At 43.9% G+C, this 24,324-nt stretch overlaps 1 protein-coding gene across 3 annotated transcripts in view; it reads right to left on the bottom strand.

Annotated features, from left to right (window-relative positions):
• Positions 1-24,324, bottom strand: part of TTC28 (tetratricopeptide repeat domain 28) — a 611,103-nt gene that overhangs the window by 112,974 nt on the left and 473,805 nt on the right. For all 3 annotated transcript variants that reach the window (XM_074321572.2, XM_074321573.2, XM_074321574.2), the window contains 2 exons: positions 2,298-3,639; positions 523-1,046 (listed from right to left, as the gene is read on the bottom strand). In XM_074321572.2, coding sequence (XP_074177673.2) covers positions 523-1,046; positions 2,298-3,639 — 1,866 coding nt within the window. The remainder of the gene's footprint in view (positions 1-522; positions 1,047-2,297; positions 3,640-24,324) is intronic.

Here is a 24,324-nt window from a genome sequence, read left to right as displayed (position 1 = left end):
GAAGGAAGCCTAGTCAACTGCTTGAGTGACCCTCAGACTGATGCTTCAGGATCAGACCTCGGCTGCCACAGCAAGATTGACTTCTATAAAGTTCTGATACAATTTGGGAATTTTCTAGAGGGACCACAGGGCTTGGAACAGATGGGCATTTTCCTCTGATTCCGACCCTTAAATTTTACACAATTAGATCTTACTTGATTTGCCCTGAGTGAGAAGGTGTTGTTCACTCAGTGGAGGGCTCTGAAAAGCAAGGAGGGTATCCCCTCCTTGGGCAGCTGGCTAGCAAAGTAAGACAGGCTGCGTGATGCATTCTGGACACGAGAACGCCTCTGTACTATGAAGGAACACTCAGGATGGGGTACCCTGGTTTGGGGGTGGAACTGGCCAAGTAGCCTCTGAGATCCTCGCTCCAGACAGAGGTGGCCACTGTGCATGCGCCAGACTGTGCGTGCTTCCTTCTGAGTCGACTCTGAACTCCGTCTCAGAGCAGAGCCAGAGACCACGCCGGGCCTTTGTGCTTACCTTCCTGTAAGTACATGACCGCCTGGGAATAGTTCTGCAAGGCATGATGGGTCCGTCCAAGGCTACTGTACGACACTGTCTTGGCCACCAGGTCGTTCATCTGGGCAGCAATGCTCAAGTGCTGCTCCTGATAGACCACCGCCCTCTCGAAGGTACCCAGGGATTCATATGTCAGGCCCAGGTTCCCGTAGGCGCGGCCCTGGCACGTGGGGTTGTTGGTTTCCTCTGCAATCTGCAGATCAAGCTGGTGGTACTGCAGGGCTGTGTCATATTCCCCCATCTGCTGGTACACGCCCCCCAGGCCACAGGCCGCGTCGCTTTCCAGAGCTCGGTCTTTCATCTCTCTGGCGATGTTCAGCTGGCGTTCCAGGCAGGAAATGGCTTGTTCGTAATTCCCTAATTGGCTGTGCAGACTTCCCAGCTCTCCGTAGGCCTGGGCTTTATTAGAAGCTTCCCCGAGCTCATGGGCCACGACCAGCCTCTTTTCAAAGCACACAAGGGCTTGCTGCAAGCTCCCCATTGCCCTGTGGGATGTAGACAGAACAGCAATGATATTATTTTGTGCAGGTGCAGACATGCTAAAGCCCCTGAGAAAATGAAAAGCATTTGTCACTGTCACTTACTATAGAAGCTCTTAACTCCTCTTCTAGCTAAAATCTATCATGTGCCCTTAGAGTGAGATGCAGGGGAATTTCATAATCTGGAAAGTAATTCAAAAGTCATCCCTTAGTGACCTTCCCAAGAGCTTGAGATTCAATGGGATATACACCCCAGAGGAAACATAAAATATATTAATAGGCACAATGATAGCAAGTGAACTGTTTGGTTCTTCGGGCCTCCCAATTTCCACTACCGCTTAGACTATGTTTTTGAAATCACTTTACAATGGCTATAAATCTTTCACCCCGAGCCCCTCAGAGCGCTCTGTGGGTGATGATTTAGTTTGACCCTTGCTCTTGCTCCACTCCAGGAGCCCTAATCCCCTGCTTATCTGGAGAGGCCATATATTCTGCAGACACAGACACCTTCTTGGGTTCCCCACACTCAGAAGGAAAGCATCACCTTGGCCAACAGTGTGTCTTTCTGTGCGGCTAAGAGATGACATGATAAGAGTGGGGAGAGCATGGATTTTGGCGGCACCCCAAACCAGTTGTGTGGGGCACATGAATTCCTTTCCCTGAGCCTCAGTTTCTGGATGAGAATAAATCCCACAGCCCATAGCAGAGTAATGAATGTAGAGTAATACAGGATTGCTATAAATATTAAGCGAGATATCTACGCAAGGCACCTAGCATGATGATATGTTTATTCACTCCTGCCAGGTGGCTTTCCCTAAAAGCAACAAAACAGGGACCAAGTAATTGGTGGGTACAGATGATGTATTAAAAAACACATTCATGTAATGTGGGAGACATTCAGAAAAGATCAGTTAAATGGAATCATCATTCATCTTTCCCATTCTTATTGTCTATCTCTTTTATCCTGCTTATCATGATGTAGTCAAAAAGTCAGTGCAGTTAGAGTCAGAGAGCACTGGGTTTGACTCTCAGCTGTCCCTTTGCAGCTGTGTAATCTTGGAGGTTAACCTAACCTCTCTGGGCCTTAGTTTCTTCCTCTAGAACATAAGGGCAATACTATGTTCCGGCAAATCCACAGAATCATTGGAAGAACCATCGGAGCTATGCATGAAAATGCTTTGTAGTTAGCAAACAGCCAGGTAGACATTAAGTTGCCATTGCCATCACAACTGCTCTGGGTGCCTCTGTCCTTCTTACCTGTGTCCATTTCCTAGGCCCCGGTAAGCCTTGGCCTGGTCTTGCATGCGATTCAGACTCTGGGCCACGGACAAATATTGTTCATAGTACTTGATGGCTTCCTCGTAATCACCCAGGGCCTCGTAGCAGTCGCCCAGGTTGCCGTAGGCCCGGCCCCTGTCGAGCACAGACTCGTTTCCACTCAGCTGCTGCAGCATGGCCAACTGCTGCTCGAAGTAGCCGATGGCTTCTTCCATCACATTCATGTTCATCTTTGTGATCCCCATGTTGCCATAGACCTGGGCTTCCAGGCTCGGATCCTTCAGCTTCTGCCCTAGATCCAGCTGCTCTTCATAGCACTTGAATGCCATTGTGTATTTCCCTAGGGCCATGTAGACAGCGGCCAGGTGCCCGTGGGCTCTGCACTCCCCCGGCAAGTCGCTCAGCTCCTGATACACCTCCAGTTCCTGCGTGTGATAACCCAAGGCCTTGTCGTATTTCTGGATCATTCGGTATGCAGTACCCAGGGCCGCATATGCACTGGCCTCCAGTCTCCTATCCTTTACATGGTGAGCTAAGCCCAGCTGCTGCTCATAGAATTTTATTGCACCATTTATATCTTTTTTACAGATGAATATATCGCCCAGGTTCCCTAGGGCTCGAAATTTAGCCTGGGAATTATTCAGGGACTGGGCTAGGGACAGCAGGTACTTTTGACACTCCTCAGCTTTGCTGAAGTTCAGCAGAGCCTTGAACGCCAGGCCCAAGTTGCAGTAGGCTTTGGCTTGGCTCAGTTTGTCGTGAAGGTCTTTGGCCAGTGCCAGATCCTGCTCATAGCACTTCACGGCCTCCTGGTAGTTGCCAAGGCAGTAGTGGGCATAGCCGAGGTTGTGGCAGACTTTGCCTTCCCCTTCCATGTCTTGAAGGTCAGGAGAGAGCCGGAGGTACTGCTCGTAATAGGGGGCAGCTTGAACGTACTCCCCCCGAGAGCAGTGGAAGTTGCCCAGGTTGCTGAGGGCCCGGGCTTCACTCTGGATATCACGCAGCTCGCGGGCGATGTTCAGGTGGTTCTGGTAGTGCTGCAGGGCCCGGTCGTGGGCCCCCAGGGCCTGGTAGGCCACAGCGAGGTTCCCGTGGGTGGACGCCTGCGAGGCGCGGTCGTTGACTTCCATGGAGATCTGCAGCTCCTGCCGGTGGTACTTGACCGCCTGGTCGTACATGCCCAGAGCGTTGTAGGCATTGCCCATATTCCCATAGGCACGGCCCTGGGCAGCGTAGTCGCTCAGCTCCTGGGCGATGCACAGGTGGGTCTTGTGGAGTTTCAGTGCAGTATGATAATCCCCTTTCATCTGGTGTATGATTCCTGAGAAAGAGAATAAAAGAACAGAAAAGGGTTGGAATAACTGATGAGCAATTTGGAAAAAAATGTAATTTGCAACTCAATTTATACTCAAATACACTCCAGATGAATTAAGGAGTTTAAAATAACAGAAGGTAGAATTAAATATTTACGGTATTAGCTCTCCAGAGGGGGGATAGCTTTCTATGCTTCGAAGCAACAACAACAAAAAGACACTGACAGATTTGATTACAAAAATAAGATGTCTTGTGCAACAAATATATACCTAAAATTAAAAGGCAAACACAATACTGGAAAATATCTGAAACATATGAAAAAAATTCAATAGCTATTGCTTATAAAGACAAACTCAGTTTGATTTAAAAAGATATCAAGACCCCAATTTACTAAAATAGGCAAAGAACAGTAAGTGTGAGCAGACAGCTCAGATCCAAGAACATCCACAAAGTAACCAGAGGGGAAAATGCTCATTTCTTTTGAAAATCAAAGAAATGCAAAATAAAGCAACTCTGAAGTACCATTTCACTTTTACTAAATTAGCAAACAGAAAATTTAAACAACATCCTATACTGGTGAGGGTGCCCGGAGATTGGGAAACACACCAACTGCTGGACCTAAACTGGATCAGCCTCGGGAGAAGCAGCAAGCCAAGAACCACAAACCCAGTGTGGCTCAGACCCTGCCAGGGGAATGCGGTATTCAAAGGAAATCATTCGACAAACGCAAAAGCTGTACGCATAACCACCTTCACGGCAGCACTACAGATTAGTGGAAAAGCAGAATCGGCTTAAATAGCAAACACTGGGGGACACAGATCAATTCAATAGAGGACTATGCAGTCCTTTAAAAAATAATTATGAAGTCTATGCAGAAAAATGGGACAAAAAGTTCTTAAAATAATGTTAGGGGCAGAAAAAAATGCTGCATGCTCCCTGTGACTAGGAAAAAAAATGTGTGCACATAGACAAGACCTTGAGGGGATTATGCAAAAACAAAAAAAGAAGTTGCCTTGTTAGTTGATGGGAGCTGAATGATCTTTGTTCCAAAATTTCTTGTAATTCTGCTATACAGCTTTTCCTGTAAACATAACAGCACTTGAAACAATCCCCATAAACTATGCTCTAGCTGCTAAGCTATTGTTTTCACAGCGAGATACAACATAAATATGAAGTAGTTCCAAATGACGGATGTCATAAACGTAACTTGGAAGGTGCCTGTAAGGTGAGCGTGGGTCATCCCAGTTGGGGCTGGGTGAGAGGCACTGGAGAAAGTGGAGGGAATCTGATATGCAAACGGGTTTCTCATCGCCCTTGGTTTTGAACACACTTTTCCATGCATCAGTGTGGGAGTTTTGTCGTGGTGACCCAAGCCTGCAGAAGTACAAAAACTCAAAAACACCACGATGGGTTCTTGTTAAAATGTCTGAACTGAAAATAGAGTCATTGAGAAAGAAAGCTATCAAAATTCAGCCTCAACAATTTGCTTATCTCTATGATTACCTTTCATCCATCCATCCATCCATCCATCCATCCATCCATCCATCCATCCATCCACTTAAACACAGACCACCAACATGAACTGAGTATTGTACACTAAACCTTACAGTGGGCAGCAGAGGTAAAGGAAGAAATGAAGACAGGAGTCTGTCCTCAGAAAGCACACGGGGCCATAAGGGAGAGAGTCAGTACACATGATAAATGCTGACGTGGTGGGGACAGAAGAGCATGGCAGGGCCACTCCTCTGGTCCCCACTTCCCCCCCTGCTTGCCTCCCCTGTCCCCCCCCCCCCCCCGCTGTAGAGCTCAGCCCTGCCACAGGAGTCAGGCCTATCGCTGGGCCCAGCCAGCTCCTTGACATTAAATGGATTTAGGGGACTGGATAAATCATTTAGTCTCTCGGAGCTTTTTTTAGTTCATCTATAAAATGAGGAAAATAATCACGATACCAACTTTGGAGGGTGGTAGTAAGGATGAAATGAGATAATATGTGCATGTGCATTGTAAACTGTAGAGTGAAATTCAAATATTAGTTACTGAAATTACTACATGCTTCCAGGAAAGGGCATTCTGGAGATGGTAGAGATTAATAAACTATGTCTATTCTTCTGTGTATGTTCCCATATGAATAAAATATTTCATAATTTAAAAATAACTAAGAAATCATGGTACTCTATGTAATGCAATAACATGATACTATTAAAAATGGTAAAGCAGAAGGATATATGTAAACATGGGAAAAGTTACAATATATTAATGGGATATATGGTCACAGAACATTTTAGTTAAAACATTAATAGGATATGTGTATATACTCATATGTTTACATTTACACATACACATACAGCATATATTTATTTAAATGTTAACAATAGTAATCTTTGGGTGGTGGTTTTTTTTTCTTTTTGCTTATCTGTATTTTAAGTGTTCTTTCTATAATGAATGCATAACCCTTGGTTTAAAAATTACTGAAAGTATTTTTGAAACTCTAATCTAATAAGTGGAGTAATATGCCTAGGGATTGGGTTACGGTCGCTCCACTGGGTTGGAGATGTCACTCGCATCCCAGCTGGAAGGGTCAGAGTTTTTCAGAACCTGTCTCAAGACCAGAAACTCTTAAGCTGCCCAAGAGGTAATACCTTAGCATCACCTGGAACCCTTTCAGTGGTGAAAAGCTATTAGGTTGGGGCAAAAGTAATTGCGGTTTAAAAGGTTAAAAACAACTGCAAAAACCACAATTACTTTTGCACCAACCTAATATTAGTGACAGAAACATTTCAGTTCTAAAGCCCTGCATTTGTCCTTTACCCTTACATTGTTTTTCTCAAAAGAGAAAACATTTACGATTTCAAGTTTCCAGGTATCCTTAGCGAAAGTGAATCACTCCCTCTCTCCTCAGTTTCTGCATTTCTGAAATGAGAGTTGAAATATCTGCCCAGCCATGAGTCCACAGCTATGGAGAGAGCCAGAGCTGGGGAAGGCAGCTGCAGTGCCCACACCTCCCCCGAAGCACTTTCTCTTCCTGTGATGTCTTTGCATTGATTTTCTTTCCCCCACAGCTTTTGGATTTCATTGCAATGATTTTTAAGCCAATACAATCACTAGCTGGTCGCTAAGATGATGTTGAGAGGAAGCAAGCAGCATGAGACCTTCAGAAAAGGCGATCAGAGGAAACTCGGGTTTTCTGCCTGCTCGCTACCACCAGACACAGGTCTCCTTGCCGGCCTTCCACCCTCCCCACTGGTACCCCATCCCACAGGAAGCTGGTTAAGCATCTAGAAGGCACACTATCATGGAAAAGGGACAGAACTTTAAGTCAGAAGTGCTGTGTTACAAGCCTGGCTCCCACCTCATTCAGCTGAGTATCTCTGAGACAGTCACTTGATGTCTCTGAGCCTTTTCTTCTTTTTAATTGAAAACTTTTTGGTGGCTTTTTTTTTTTCTTTCTTATTAATAATGTCAGGTTATAATCATCTCGAAGAAATGGTATAAGAAACATAATAGTGTATTCAATAAGTTTTGTAAACTATAGCATGCTGTCTAAACGTGGCGTGAGCAGTATTTAGAGAGAGAAACGCAAAGGAACTCCATGTCTCTTACTCTCTGGCCTGACGAGTCTGGCCTAGTTAGCAGGGAGCAGTTGGGAAGGTAATGGCTGCCCAGGGTTCAATGATTTGTGCAAGAAACTGCCTGCTGATCATGGCAAAACGATCTGATCCCCAGCCAGCTTGCCCGTGCACTCTCTTTTCTCCTTCCCTTCCTTCTTGTCCGACACTTCTCAGGGTTTAGAAAGAATCACAGCAAGAGTCTCAAAACAAAGACTTCTGGTCACAGGCAAAGGTAAGTGGAGGTAGACCTGGCTGAGTGGGAATTTTTTCATCTGCCCTGTGTCTCTCCTGTCCCGGCCGCTGCCAGCCCGGAGAATTCTGAACGGAACATTACACACTCTTGGCAGCCTTCCTCTTTGTTGAGGCAACATAAAAGCGGCCCTGTGAGCTGCCAGCAGAGTGACTGCACACGCTGAGGAGATAATCTGTGCGTCCTCCTTCGCTTTGGAGACCGCAGCTTGATTTCCAGGGCCGTCACTCAGATGAAGACTTACAGAGGGCCTGTCAGCAGGGGTGCGCTAGGTGACAACGTGCTGCTGGGAGGGGAATTAAATGAAGATTAGTGGGGCAGAAGATCTCACAAAGCCCAGTTCTCACAGGGTGTGAGGAGAAAGAATGTGTGGTTATAGATTTAGCCATCGGCACAGTAGGGCTCCATCTCTGCGTCAGGAGTGGTCACTGCCACGAGAATAACACCTACTTCACAGAGCTGTCGTGAAGGCCAATGAAATCCTGCTTCCGAGAGCCTCGCTAGCACAACTGCGGGGACATAGTAGGTGCTCAATGCATCTGGCTTTTATTAGGAACCATGATCAGCAAAGACCAAGAGTGGAAGCATTTCTACTGAAACCAGAACACTGAGCACGTTAGCAGTGAATTCTGGCCGCCTTCTCTCTTACGAATTCTCTGAAAGTAAGGCCTTCGTGGGCCTCCACAAACAATGGAAGCACTCTTCTCATTTATTGAAAATATTATTATTCTGATTATTAATAGTGCACAATCCAAATGGGGGTTTAAGAGCTCATCTATTCTTTCCCTCTGCTTTCAAACTGGCTGCGTTCTGCTTCCTCCTAGCCAAATCACCAGGTCTTCTCAAGAGGAAACATGATTTGGGAACTGGAAGAAGCCCTCCCACAGGCTCACTTTATGAATGACATGACCTGGTGCAGTGAGAGGAAGTGAGTTAGTGGCAGAGCGGAGGGACTCTTGACCCACATGCCCTGAGCTGTACCAGCCTATCTGCTTCCAAGGTAAGCCGAAGACATGACGAAACAGTTATTAGTCTCACTAGGTGAGACATGGAACAGTACCTGTGTTCTTAAAAGTTTTCATCTGTTATAAACACATGTGGGAGTATTTGTAAACAAAATGACACAGCATCTCTGATTTACTTTAAAATACTTGAACGGGGGTGGGGAATAAGCTTGTGTGTGTGTGCACACATGTATGCGTGTGTGCTCATGTGTGTTTGTTGATGAAAACAGATGAAACAAGATTAGTAAAATGTTGATAATTGGGTTATGAGTATGTGAGGGTTCATTACACTATTCTCTCTACGTGTGTGTGTGTGTGTGTGTGTGTGTGTGTGTAAATCTCCATAACAGAAAGTTAAATCAACTAATAAAGATACGCAGAGAGCTGTAGTGTGCATTCCTCTATAGCCCCTCTTGGATCAGGAAACTCTTCCTCATAGCTAAGGCCTGATGTGGGTGTTTCAGTTCATTTTTCTGTCTTTGGGACCTCAGCTGAGAAAGAAATCAGCTGGTCTCCAGCCTCTGTGTCCTCTAGGCTGGGAGGAGGACACGCGTAGACTGAAAACAACGCAGTGCTTTGTTTGGTCGCGTTGCTTTGGTTTATTCATAATCATGATACTTAGTTTTACCTTTAATTTCAAATGAGCTTACAGGGGATGATATTTTGTCTGTCAGACAGGCAGGGTGGGAGGGGATGGCAAAAACAGCCGAGAACTCCTGCTCCACAGAAGCAGGACGGCACCTTCTCAGCTGCTTCTCCCAGTTTCCTCCTCACCAGGGGGGGTGCCCCCAGTTTCTCCAGCGCACCCATCATTCCAACTTTAGACATCTCTAGGTTCCCTGGATCCTCTCCCTCTCAAGTTTCCACACACCGTTCCCATACATGGTGCAATCTCATCTTAAAGCGTGGGACGGGGAGGAGGGGACAGACCCCATTAGCAGACAGATGGCTGGAATCAGAGTGCTAGGTATTAGAAATGCTACCGCTGGATGCTTTTCGCTCTCCTTTTCCCATTGCTATGTATGGACCTGGAGACAAGTCTCCATTACTTTTGCCAGTGGAGGACAGCAAAGGTGCAGATATTTTTAAATGGCAGAAATGCTGAAATTACTTATATGATTTCAGCTAAAGCATCTTCCTGGCGGGTACTTTTCCTGAGAACTTGCGCCGGGCTCTCCACCTGATGGTCTCCTCCACCAGTCCTGTGTGGTCACTGCTCTCGTCCCGGAGACCCAGGTGACACAAGAACGTATTCAGGCCACACAGCTCTAAGCGGCAGGACTGACACGAGAACCTCGGCTCTTCTGAGTGAGGAGTCCATGCTCTTTCACCCGCTCCCTTTGGGGAACGAAACTAGAACGTCTTCTAGTGAAACGTGCTTATGTCTTATACCCGTTTCTTCTTTATTAACATCAGTGTACTATCCTGGCAAACCAACCTTTTGGCGACAACATAAGAACCGACTGATGGGCTGGCTACATGTGTATCTAGAGTCAGAAGTACACATTAGAGACCAGAACAGCGTAAGGAATGCAGTAGGCCAGGCAGATGTAACCATCTGTGTGGGTGCCACCTCCTGGGCCGTCATGTGTCCTTCTGTCATCATTTATCTTAATTACATCTGTCTACTTTTTCTACCAAACCCACCAGGCTCTTGCTGTTCCTCCAAAGGATAAGTGAAGTTAAGAGCCTGTTATCTGCTTTTGCTTCAACAGCAATTTAGGATGTCTTCAGTGACACTGAGAGTTCAGTGGCGCTCCTGTCCCAGATCCCAATTGCCTTTCCCTTCGCTTTCCATTCTGAGAAGCCTGCTGTGTATAATAAGGTCGAGGAAACCTCTGCACGTGCCACCTCTCCCTCCCACAAACACACTCCACTGGAAACTACCTGTCTTTCCCCCCACCCCCGCTTCCAGCTTTAATGAGGTATAACTGACAAATAAAATTGTATATATTTAAAGTATACAATGTGATAATTTGATATACGTATACATTGTGAAATGATTGCCACAGTCACGTTAATTAACACATCCATCATCTTTTGTGGTGAAAATGTTTTAATAGCGACTCTCAGCAAATTTCAAATATGGAAGCATTATTAATTATAGCCACCATGCGGTAATTTAGATCCCCAGAACTTATTTATCTTATAACCAGACTTGGAGGAAATAAAATGCAGTCAAAATAGAGAGCCCCTTAGGCTGAACAGAGGCAGAGTTAGTTCCTGTTGTGCCCTCCTGCCACTGTCCTAAAAATCTGGGCTGAATGAGTGACAAGAAGCCAGCCTGGAGCCCACACGTATTTCACTGCCTTCATACATGGCCCCACTTCCTATTTCCCTCAGACAGTTAAAAACCAAGACTGCAGGTGAATAGCTCAGAAATTCGCTGGACCTATATAGCCGTAAATCCTGAGGCAGTAGGAAGATTAATTGTGCCATAAAGTCGGGCAAGTAATAATTAAACCTATTAAAAAGGAGGTGGCTAGAAAGAGGTGCTCTAGAGATGGATGGTGAGGTAGGAAGCGCTAGGCACAGTCGTCCCTAATGGCCGTGGCCGGGCCACTGTGAGAACACTTGGTGGGAAGCCCAGAGCAGAGTGAAAAATAGGCTGGGCCTGCCTGGCCAAGCCCCGCCATTAGTCACTGTTTGGAGAAGGCCAAGTGTGCCTGGTTTCCATTCTGGATCACAATGAGAGGTGGCAGGCACCCTCCTAAGTTAACAATGCAGAGAACATTACAGAGAGCTGTTTCCATATGAAACAAACAGTTCTTTTGTTTTAAGGCCTGGGGTAGACTTACTGAAATGCAGAGATAGGGGCTTCTGCCCCTCCCTTGAGCAGTGCCTCTAAAAACTGGACCAGTCTCACCTCCCTGGAGTACCTTCTAAGGGTCCCTATGGCCTGCAGAGTAAATGCAGAACAATTAAAATGCACTTACGAGCTTTCCGGATCCAGCTCCAGCCCAGCCGTTCCTACCCCAGGCTCCCTATGCGATGCCAGCAACAAGGCAGCCCCACTTGCCCCTCCACGCGATCCTAGCCTGCTCACCCCGTTCGCTTAGCATGGACGGCCTCTCCCCCATCTGTGGCAGACATTCCTACTGATCTATAGTCTCTGCTTCTCTTCCACATCCATGTATGTATTTTCCTACTCAGGAGAAGTTAGGTGTGCCCAGTGAAACGTGAGCAGAAGCGAAGAGTTACTTCCAGACAGAAGCGTTTAGGAACTGGAGTACAATATCCCATGCTCTCTCTTCCCCTGCCTCACGGACTGCGGAAGTTGTCTGTTCCAGATGGTGCGGCTCTAGGAAGACGGAGTCATAGCAGGTTAGGATTAGTGAGCCACCCCTGAGGTTACATGAGCCTGTGCTATGCTGTGTATGCGTGTAACACTTCCCTGTTTTAGGTTCCTAAGATTTGGGGGCTGCTGTTACTGCACCAGACCAGAGTGCATCCTAATGAATGTGCCACCCAGTGTCAACCCTCCGCGCCCTTGTCACCACCTACACTTGCAAACTGTCCTAACAAAGTCTGTGAGAGAGGAGCGGTAACTATGAATAGAAGTCTGCTGAGGGCCTTTTAAGTCATCCATCCTTCTGGATGTTCTAGCCCTGGATTAAGTGAGACCACTAAACTCTATAAACTTGAACCAAATTACCTTGGACCCACACAGAATAGGCTTCAATGAGTGGAAGTTTAATCTTAATGTCCTAGGATTAGTTGATTTTTTTTTAAGTGTGTTTTCCAGGACCCATCAGCTCCGAGTCAAGCAGTTGTTTCAATCTAGTTGTGGAGGGCGCAGCTCACAGTGGCCCATGTGGGGATCGAACTGGCAAATCCGTTGTTCAGAGCTCGCGCTCTAACCAACTGAGCTAACTGGCTGCCCCAGTTGATTTGTTTTTGATTCAAGTTTACTATTAGAAATAGCATCCTGAAATCTGTTACAATCTTTACTCTTACATTTTTATTGATGCTATAAATTTTGTTACTCGAATCCCTCAAATAAAATCTCTCTTGAGAAATTCCTTTTACAGTCCAACTTTCCTTCCCCGGAGGAATTCTATGCTCCCATCTTTTGGGTAATGAGAATTATGTGTTACTCTTTTTGCTTTGGCCACCAAGAAGCTCTGGCTCAAATATGAAACTCTACTGTAACAACGGTGTCAATCTTTATGGGTTGCATGTTTGGGTTCTGGATCTTGGTTTCCCACTTTTATTTTTATTTCCCTGATCTTGATTTTCCATTTCTATTGTACCATAATGTGATATGTAAGCTAAGTAAAATCCATTATGGAATGAAATGGATTTCAATAAGGAAGCAATCGTAACACCCTTTTACGTCTATTGCGTGCTCAACTGGCTTTGCCTTGGTAAACTCCCTACCCGCTTAGTCTGCCACTTCTTGACTTTGCTGCAGTTTGTGTCATGGTCCCTGTTCTATCAGCTTTAGTAACCTGGAAGTGCCAGCTCCTTAGAGACAGTGTTCTATGGCAGAAAGGCCTGGGCCCAGCACTGCAAGCTCCCGATTCCTGGCTCGACCATTTCCCTGTCTTCTGCTCTTAAGGAAGTGACTACTTCTCTCAGCCTCAAGTTTTCAGCTAAATGTGGTAATCCATTTTGTAGGGGATTGGTATTATTCCAACCAGTTTGATATCCATAGTCCTTGATATTACAAATAACAAAATAAAACAATGCCACTCTCTCTAGCATTATTTTACAAGAGAATGTAATTCACTCTAAGTTTCACATGCCATCATATTTCTCAAGCAAGTACACCAAGGGGAACTTGATATCAGATCATCTCATCTAAGGAGAGTGAAAAATCATGGGTTCTGAGGCTATTATAACCAGGCCCTGAATGTGATGTGAGAATGGGGCCCATTTCCTTAAGAGTCTCAGGGTGTGCATGTGTGACAGGAAGCCCCCAAGGGCGTTTGGAAACGTGGTGGGGCGATTTTGGTTGTCAAAATACCTGGGTGCCCACACTGGCAGGTTGTGGGTAGCGGCGGGGATACCAAACAGCCTGTGTCACATAGGAAAGTCCTACAATGAAGATTGCGTATTGATACCCCCAAATGCCAATAGACCACTGAGAAACACGGGGTACTCTGAGGTGATTTTATACTCACTCATTAATAATCTGGAAAAAAAAAAGTTTTACGTCTATACAGTCCTCCAGTTGAAGTTGTTAAAATAAATCATCAAAGCTAATTAATTGGGAAGTCTTGGCTGGTATCCAATAATTTAAGCAAAAGACTGAGAAACTGGAAACCTTAATTTTAAAATCTTGTTTACTGACTGATTGCCTTCACCTGTTTCTCACCTATGAAATGTGATTTACTGAGAAGATAAATTAAAAGACACCTATACATAGGCTTCCTCCTAATTTCATTATGCTAATTAAGAAGAGAGAGGAGAACCCTTCCTAAACAATAAAAATAGTAGTAGCAGAAATAACAATGACAATAATATATAAAATTCTTCTTATTGATCTCATTTAATACCATGACACGTAGACCCAACTATATGACTCCCAAATACACAATTCCAGCTCAAAGTTCTCTGACAAATCTTAGTCTCATAAACCTAACTGCCTACTGGCTATACCTCAGGTAACCTAAAAGTCGATGTTTCCAAAAATGTCTGAGAATTGTTAAGTAGAATGCAATTTAACATTTCATGGCACTTGTCAGTTTTCAGAGTCCGTGGGCCTCCATTATTATCTTATGTGACTCCAGGACAAAGGCAGGATGGCTGAGTCTGCCATTGAAGACACAAAGGCCACACGGGTCACCGAGTTCCAGAGCTAGAACCCGAGCTCCGGCCCATGGCCTCCCAGCCCAGCACTCTGCCCTCTGAGAGTCTGAAGCAGCAACTGCTGCGGAATTCAGCTGTGCAGTCTGAGGTGAGGACAAAGACCATTCCCCGGGGCCGCATCATTCCGTCAGCCCAGAGAGGATGAGAGGATGGCATGGTCTGCCCAGACCAACAGGGAGCCCTGGAAACAGACTGGGAAAGGGAGGAGGAACAGAAGAGCTGGCCAAAAGAACAGCCCTTCAACATGATTTCACTTTGCAAATTCAATTGCAAAGACAGATGGATTTTCCAGCCAGGCTGGAGAGCAAATTATAAAATCTGCTTTCCCAAGGCAATCAGGTCTGAAAAGCTTCATTTTAAAAATTCATACTGGATAGAAAACTCAAACTCTATGACTGTGTGAAGTGTTCTAGCTAGATTAAGCATAATGCTATCAAAACAAGTGATTCATATATTCTGCTCATTTTTCTATTAGTACATGGGCTTTTGGTTAGGGCAATTTCAAAAACATGGAAAAGAGCAAAATGGGATTGAAATTGTGAACCTTTTACTGCTTTCAGTTTTTCTTTTCTTTCTGTTTAATTGAGAGGGATTTACTTAGGAAGTTAGAGACTCCTGAGGCTGGCTTACTCATGTACAACACAGAGATGCCATCTGAACATGTCTTCCTAGAAAGCTCTTGTGAACTGCTTTACATCTAAAATCCCATTTACCTCCTTTACTCAAGTTGTAGACACACAGGATCAGAGAAACCTGTAGAAATCACCTAAAGTCAGGCTCCCCGAAACATTTGTTGGTTCTTGACATACCACAAGCCTGCTAATTGAGGAAGGGGTGGGTCCCTGTCTGTCTGTCCTGCCAGACCAGTTACCTGTCCATCCCCACTCCTATCTCCAGGCAACCACTTCTTCTATGTAAATATAAATAAAGGAACCACCCAATCTCTCCTGCTCTGACCACATAAGTAACGCTCATGCAGAATCCCACTAGTGTCCAGACCCAGAGCAGACAACTATAATGTTTACAGAAGGCTTTCTTTTTTTCCTCTTGATGTGCATATTTTTACATTATTGAGATTCTATAATAGGTCAAAACTGAACATAATAGTCTCAAAAACATGTTTTCAATAATGAAAATAATACATGTCTAAAAAACGTTCTGACAGACCGCAAAGTTTGGCTCACCCTACACTCGTTTTCAACTTCCTCCTTCTCCCTTGCTGCCTTTGGCTCTGGGCTGGAAAGCTAAATATTCACTCTCCCAGCCTCCCTTGCAGCTAAGGTTGGTCAAATGACACTACTGTGGTCAGTGGACAAAAGCAGAAGTCTGCTAGCATTTTAGGGAAAGCTTTTGCTTTTCTGATAAAAGGATATAGAAGCAGCTGGCAGCATCCCCTGCTTCTCCTGATTTGAACAAGTCATGATGCCTGGAGCTTTAGCTATTGTGTGACCATGAGGCATAAGGGACTAGCATGAGACAAAGGCCAAGAGAACTTCAGAGTAATAGGTCCTGTTATTCTTCACCTCTGAACGAATGTCAGGTGCCTCACATTTATTGTTTTGTGAAAAATATAAGCCCCTATTTGTTCAAGCTATTGTAAATTAGGTTTTCTGTTTCTTAGCTAAAGGATTACTGTTACTGTATTCAATATAGAAAATACGAAATACAGAAAAATTCTTCTATCTGTGTATCTATCTATGTATCTATGTATGTATGTATGTATGTATGTATGTATGTATGTATGTATCTATCTATCTATCTACCTACCTACCTACCTACCTACTATCTTTGTGACTCTCTGAGATAATCATTGCTAACATTTTAATATAGTTCCTGATAATTTGTTTTTCTGTTGGTGTGGATTTTTTTGTTTATATTATCGAGATCATACTATACGTACTGATTTTTAAACATAATTAAAAGAAGACCAGGCTCTTAGAGGAAGATAACAATAAAAAGGATCTTGATCAGATATCTGTCATTAGCTCTTTGCTTAGAATTAGGTCATTCAGTACGCGTTTACAGGATGTAGACAAATCATTTTTTGTCTTGATAGTTTCTTGGTAATGAAAATGGTCATTATGTTGCTCTCTACAGCATTGTTTTACAGAATAAAAAAATGTCTTTAGTTCAGCAGCTCTTCTGGTAATGTTTTCACAGTGTAAAATAACTAAGCCTTTCTTAGTGTTGAAGACAGAACTGCATCCATATGGCTTTCAGAGGTATCACACTAGACAAGGGATTTCATTTTTGAAACGGGGAGTGAAGGATGTAGCAAAAGAAACACACTTTCTGGTATTGGTCAAGGAGCCAAAGAAGGGAAGTTCTCAGGTACATGGCAGGTTTGAACTTCTCTTGTCAGTACAAGCCACCGTACAACACACCAGCCAACTGAAATGTGGGAGCAAGAAGAGAGGAAGGAGACCCGTTAGCCCTATACTAACATTTCTTAATTCCTGTCTTCATCTATTTGTTCTTTCCTTCTATGTTATAATAGAGCTTATGCTCCACTTCACTGATTCAGTTTCCCACTTTAGCAGTTCTGCTCAGTTCTAACATTATTGCAGATTTTACATTTTTAGGTTCCTTGCAATTCACCCATCTTCTTTCCCCCCCCATCAACCTGCTTTCTCCTTATGATTTTCTACTCCTATTTCATGTCTTTTTGAATCTGTTAAGAATGCCAAACATGTATACACGTTTTCTTAGTTCCTACAGTAAACACTTTTTAAAGGTCTGCTTACCTTCTGAGAATCAATGTTGCCTCTCCCTTATTCTATAGCAATTTTTCGTTTATCTCTGTTTTTTTCCTATTTGACCTTCAAATAAAGCAAGCTGTATCTAATATTTACTCATAAATAGCGTACGTGGTTTGTGCTCCAATGAGATTTGGCTCCGGTCTCCATGTGCGTGGGGGCCGGCCAAATCCTGGTCTCAGATCTCTAGTTAGATGACAGAATGATGATGTATATGGTGCTCAGCTCAATTTCCAGTGTATAATAATATCCATTTTAATAGCTAAAATTATTGAGGACTTACTATGTGCCAGGCACTGTTCTAGGCATTTTACACGTGTTAATATAATTCTCACAAGAGCTATGATTTAAGTACAGTTGGCCCTTGAACACCACGGTGGTTAGGGGGCAACAACCTCCCACCCCCAGCCCTGGCAGAGTCGAAAATCCACATACAACTTTTGACTCTTCCAAAGCTTAAGTACAGTCATCCCTCAGTATCCACGGGGAATTGGTTCCAGGTCCCCCTATGGATACCAGAACCTGGATGCTCAAGGCCTTTATATAAAATGGTGTAGAACAAAGCATACAGTCTGCCCTCTGCATCCGCGGATTTCCAAACGTGGATCAAAAATACCGTTTTTGATGTGCAGTTGGTTGAATCCGTGGATGTGAAACCTGGGGCTACTGAGGGCCGATTATATATTTACTGATGAAAATCCACATAGAAGTGGATCTGTGCAGTTCAAACCAGTGTTGTTCAAGGGTCAGCTGTACTATAACTATCCCCGTGTTCTGGGTGAGTCATAGAGAGGTTAAAGAACTTAACTTGCCCAGGCCACACAACGAGAAAACAGCAAACTGGGATTTGAACCCAGGCAGTCTGATTCTAAATTTAAGCTCTTAAGCAGTATATTTGATGGCATTTAATGGCATCTGGGCAACAAACCATGGCTTCTGTGAGCAGCAGGAAGAGACAGAAGGATCTGGGTGGAATCTGGGAGGCACTGTCTGCACCAGTGACTTCTAAATCATCTCTAGTTGCTCACCTGACATCTAGCCAAGGGTCTCCAGTTGTCTCTTCATCAACTTTGGAAGGGGCGGGGGTTGGGGGGATTCTTTAGGACAAAGTCCCCTAGGTTTCCCAATATTAAAAAGATGGATTCTAAACTGCGTAACCACCCTCATCTTCTGTGTCTCACCAGTATGATGACCCCTTCACTCCAGCTAGCTCCCTCCTCTGTGTTCTTCAAAGGAATAAATTCAAGACATTGCACATCCTCGAGAAATAGTAACAGTGGCAATTATGATGACTGTTACATAGATCTTGCCTCCAAAGAGCTCACCATACTCTCATCTCTCTCCCCTTTATCTTTATAGTATCACTTGGAGGGATGCAAAGCTATTAATCATTTATTTTCCAGATGGAGAAACTGAAGTACAAAGGAGGGGGGCAACCTACCCGAAGTCAAACAGCTGGTTACTGTCCGTATGTACCTGTTTCCTCTCTCACCTCCTTAGCATCAGAGCCCGGAAGCCCTCCTCCAGAGTGAAACATAACTAGATTTATTCATCTCTGTTGGCTTGGACGTAACTTGCTAAAATGCCTTTATCGTTCCTTCGGCAAACATTTCCTGTAGTGCTGTAGCGGGCACTGGGGATAAAACATGAACACAAGGTGTCTGCTCACGACCTGGTCGGGGAGGCATGGTCACAACACAGGAGAAGAGGTGTCGGAATGGAGGCGCCACAAACAATACACAAAGCCCTGTGGCCAGTAGGTACCCACTGTACCTACTCTCCTAAGTGGGGGGAAAGAAAGGAAAAAGGATGCTTTTACACCTTGAACTTTGCTAACACAAAACAGTATAGACCAATACTGTGTAGACTTCCAGCAAGAGGATTCAAGTTTCTGTGTATGATGTGCTTTTTATCTGCAGTAGTTCACAGAGGTCTGTTTGAGAAAAGGGTTACCACCAATCATTAACAAGACAGGTTAATTGGCTTAACAGTGATTTTTTTTTCAAAAAAATCATTAATGAAATTTATTCAGCATAAAAATACGTTCATAACTAATTCACAAATGCTTTAAACATACCCATCCACTAAATGTTAAAAAAAAAATGTTGCATAGCTCATTACAAAAAACTGGATAAGAGACAAAAGGGTGAGTTTTTTTTTGTGAGGCATCGGCATAAATTAGGTAAAAAAAAAAAAAGTACTACACTGGGGGCTCAGGGATTGCACGTCCCCATCTACAATCCTTAGAGGATCTGCAGAAATGAAAATTAGAAAGCAGCAAAGTCACTACTGTATTCTCCATTACTGAAAGACGTCGTACCCCTGAGGCAAAAAACAACACGCAAAATAAGAAAATAGTTTGGTCGTAGAGCAGACTGAAGGAGTGGAGAGAAAGAATGCGTTTGGCTCTCTGTCCAAGCAGATAGGAAATGATGCCCCAGCACTGCGTGGTGAGTGGTTTCTGCACTGAGCGGAGGCCCCCAGTTTTCGAAGTACTGAACATCCCATCCTGGTAACAGCTCCTAAACGACATGGCGCAAGGGATTGCCAGTGAAGGAAAGCCATGGTTCCCCAGAAGAACCAGTGGTCCTTCCTTTTAAATATAACGAAATAATCTAATCATGAAATTGTTTAACCTGATGGTTGGGCTGGGCCCCGGACATACTCAGATTGCTCAGTCACAAATGTAACTATAGTTGGGTTTGACAGTGGAGAACTATGGGTTTCCAGTGTGTTGTGACCCATGTTGGGCAGCATTTCCAGTCCCCTGTGGTGTCTGAGGTTACTCCTGCTCTGCATTCCTCTCCAAGTCCTGCTCTCTACGACAGTTCCTTAAATACAGAGTGACTCCAATCTACGGAGGTACAAAGACAGTATTTGCACAGAAATAATGGCAGCTCTCAGTCTGTTGGCCTGAAGAGTCACTCTGCAGTCTACACCGTGTAAGTTTAGATGGAAAAAGGAAAGGTCCTATGCCTTACCTTTCCAGTGGGAAAGGTTGCCATAAGGTAAATGTAGGGTCATAGCAAAATAATCATTCAGTTTTGTGTTTTCAAAACTGTGCTCCACAGAGGAGCTGTGTCCCATAAGATGCTAATAGATGTCTTGAAATACCTATCTCTTCTGTGGTCAAATGAGTGTGAAACACTGGGTTAAACAAAGTTAATACAGGACTTCTCAGAGCCTTTCATATGCTAATGTGCAGGATGAATTTCCTGGGGGGTGGGGGGAAGGGCGGGAATCTCGTAGCCCAAATTATTTGATCACAGAAAGATAGCCTTATTCACATCTCCTGGAAGAGGGGTTCTATAGAACAGTTTGTGATTTAGTCCATTTTTAAAATATTCTAATAAAGTGAAACACTTATTGTTTAGATTGATTCTTAAAAGGTTTGGTATAACTACAATTATTACAAAGTCAAGCCCTATTCCAAACATCTGCTACTGACAAGAGGAACCAGTGGGTCACCAGGCCTGGGAGACACAGGTAACTCTTCTCCAGGCTGAGCTGTGAAACTCTCTCTGTCAAGAGATGGAATCAGTCATTTGGCTGAAGTTCTGATACATGAGAACGTTTACAACTGATGGGCTCTAAAGAAGCAAACTGAATTATTTCACTGAGTACAGAGATACAGCCTAAGGAATATAACATTACACCTACCTCAATGTGGGGCTTTTCAGTACATTTTAAAGTAGAAAATCGTAGCAGCAAACAACCAACCTCCCTAACCCCCGTCCCCCCAACAACAACGAAGACAGGCTTTCTTCGATGTATCTTTAGATGTGTACTGTCCAATACGGTAGCCACCGCCCACATGTGGCTACTGAACCCTTGAAACGCGACTAGTCCAAATTGAGATGTGCTGTCATAAAAATACGTGTACGTACATATGTTTAAAATTTTTGTATGAAAAGAATGTAAAATACACCATTAATTTTCATATTGATTGTATGTTGAAATGATCATTTTTTATGTATTGAGTTAAATAAAGTATATTATTAAAATTAATTTCACCTTTTTGTTTACGTTTTACAATGTTGCCACTAGAAAAATTTTAATTACATATAGGTGGCTCCCAATATCCTTCTGTTGGACAGGGCTGCATAAGCCAATTTGTCTCCCCTTCAAGACTGTGAGCTCCGTGAGGCAAAGGACCTTACCTTCTTCATTTCTAGAGCCCCGGAACTTAGCTCAGTATCTAGCTCACATCAGTCTCCAAAAGTCTTTGTTGAACTAAAGAGAACCTATTCACCATAAAGACTGCAAAAGATGTCACCCTGCCTTGAGACATTCAGCACGTCTGGACGGCCATAATCAATTTCTCTCACCCTGAACGCAATGTTTGTTCCATGTAACAATGGATCAGATGCTGTAGGTATTTATGCCACTATGCTGGCATTGCCAGTGCCAGCACTCTCGCAACAAGCCAACCAAGGCAGGTGAGCTGTACCTGATGGAGGTCCGGTCAACCATGCCCCATGGAGAGACATTGGGTCAGTCTGTAAAACAGTGGGTCTCAACCTGGGAGTACACATTAGAATCATCTGGAGAGCTTTTAAAAATCCCCATGCCAGGCCCAGACCCCAGACCAATTCAATCAGAATCTGTGAGGGTGGGTGCCACGTACGGTCTGAATGAACATTAGGATTCTATGTTGAAATCCTAACCCCCAAGGGGGTGGTGTTAGTAGTTGGGACCTTTGGGAGGTGATCAGGTCACGAGGGGGGAGCTGTCAGGAGTGGGATCAGTGCTCTCACAGGAGAGGCTCTACAGAGATCCTTCGGCCATGGCCTGGAAGAGGGTCACTCAACCGCACCCCGGCGTGCTGGCACCCTCATCTCACACTTCCAGCCTTCAGAACTCTAAGCAATAAATGTCTGCTGTTTATAAGCCACCCAGCCTGCGGTCTTTTGTTACAGCAGCCAGAACACACTAAGAGAGTGGGCACCAGGCATCGGTGTTTCGTAATGCTCCCCAGGCAACTGTGAAATGCAGCCACGGCGGAAGTCCACTGGGGCAATGTCCTTCTCATTCTAGCAAGTTCTGGAACACTTGGAAAGAGCAGGGGCCCTTAGATCAGGGCGCTCCCTGGGCTCTAGCATTTCTTGGCTGTGTGATCTTAGGTGAGTTACTTGCCCTCTTGAGCTTCACTTTCCTTGACTATAAAGTCGAGCTATTATTGCTTCCCTCGTCAGCTGTGGGGAGGATAAAGAAGGGAATATGATCACCTATGCGGAGTGACTGGCACATAGTGGGGCCTTAAGGAAAGGCATTTGCTATCATTATTTCCCTCCCCTCAGGGGAACTGACTCCTGTGTGTGATAAGGTCAGTATTGCCTTCTCCTGCGTTCATGCAACCCTGGCGGGGGAGATGACGCAGGCATGTGTAAGTATTTTGCAGACCAAAGCTTCTCAAACCTGAATGTGCACATGATTCACAGGGGACCTTGTTAAGCTGATTTCCTAGGTCTGAGGTGGGGCAGAGAGTCTGCATTTCTAATAAGCTCCCAGAAGATGAGAAGCTACTGATCCATGGGCCACACTTTGGGGACCAAGACTGTAAATGCTTTGTAAAGCTCTGCAGACGTAAAGCATTACTAGTACTTCCTTAATATACTTTGGGGAAACATCATCATATTACCTCCTCTCTTGAATCTTTGAAATGTTTTTATCTTATGGACTTTATAGCAAGTTTAACACCTGTAAAGGAACCAGTCTACATCAGAGATCCTATGTGAAAAAACCTGAGGTTTAAGCTCATTGTTTTCACCTTATGGTCTTTTCCTTTTTGCCATTAGTTAACATCTGATTCAACTTCGTAAACGCACATCTGAATCACAAGAGTGTAAAAAACACACTTGCCCTCCTTTTCCCCAAGAATTAAAGCTACTTCTCCTTTCGTTTGCTCCCAAGGAAATGCAGAAGGTCCATGACAACCTCCAAGGAGTTCTGGGCTTCTTTCACCACTTGAGGAAAATAATAAGCTCTCTGATGCTTCAGAAACTCCCCTAGTTTTATCTTCATAATAACGACGATGCTTCTCAACGTCAATAGTTTTGTCTTAGCATAATCGTCTTCGTCCTGTGTGCACCATATCAGAATGATAGTGGAATTTGTGTTTTATACATACACATACAGCTTTACATATAAATATGTCCTAAAAACATTGGGCATAAAAAGCTTCTGGGTAAATCAATCCCTATTTTAGATGCAGAGAGACAGCTGGCTAGTTAAGGTTTCTATGTAAGATAATTTTGAAAACCATCCTTGAAAGTCTACTTTGTATTTTGGAAAATCTGGATTTTCATTTTGCCACATGAATGGATTGAAACACCTCAATTAGTAATCACTTCTACAGAGGTTCTTCTAGCCCTGTGAATTCTGTTTTCTTGCTTTGTTGAGGGATACAACTTTATCTGTCACCAGAGAAGAACAGCTGTTTGGGTGCTTTTGGATAACAATGGCAACAGCAAGTGTGCCAAACACACACCGGTGGTGATTGCTATGTAAGTATTACACAGTAACTCAGCGCGAGGTGCTGGAGGTGCTCAGGTAAGGACTGTGAGTAAAAATGTCCACTAAGTCCTTCCTAATTTGAAAGATTTGTCAAATAATGGGGTATTATGTTGAGAGGCTTGCTTCTGGTTCTAAACTAAAAAAACAAAAAACAAAAAACAGTTTTCTAAGGTAAATACAGAGGGTGCCAAAAAAATGTAGGCACAGCTTAAGAAAGAAAACAACTGCATTAAAATTACTCTGATGGTCACCACTTTGAGCACCTCTTATAATTGCAGAAGTCAAACGTGACTTGTATTCATCTTTTGTTATTGGTATATATTGAGTATTACAATTTTAATAGTTTTTTCCTTTCTAAAATGTGTATACATTTTTATTTTGGCACCTTGTGTGTTTTTCGGCTAAAGATCAGTTCCTGATCGATTTTATGAGATATTTATATCTGCCATATACTCACTCTGCAACCTTGAGTAAATTTCTTACCCTCACTAAGCCTCAGTTTCCTCATCCATAAAATGGTGATAACACCTGCCTCAAAGGGTTGTTCTAAGGATTAAGTGAGATGCACATAAAGGGCGCAGCAGTACCTGGTATGGAATCAATGCTCAATAAATAGCAGCTACTATGATTTTTATTAGACAGCACTGAATAGTCAAGTGCTTGTTCTGGTTATTTTCTTCTGTCCTTCAACTAATCCCTGAACAGACACCATTCATTATTCAAAAGCTTCAGAAATTTTGATTT

Source organism: Rhinolophus sinicus, chromosome 9 (assembly GCF_057876585.1).
Source record: "Rhinolophus sinicus isolate RSI-liver-muscle chromosome 9, RSI-T2T, whole genome shotgun sequence".
Classification (NCBI taxonomy): domain Eukaryota; kingdom Metazoa; phylum Chordata; class Mammalia; order Chiroptera; family Rhinolophidae; genus Rhinolophus; species Rhinolophus sinicus.
The sequence above is the reverse complement of the archived record's forward strand: the minus strand, read 5'-3'. Positions and strand labels throughout refer to the sequence as shown.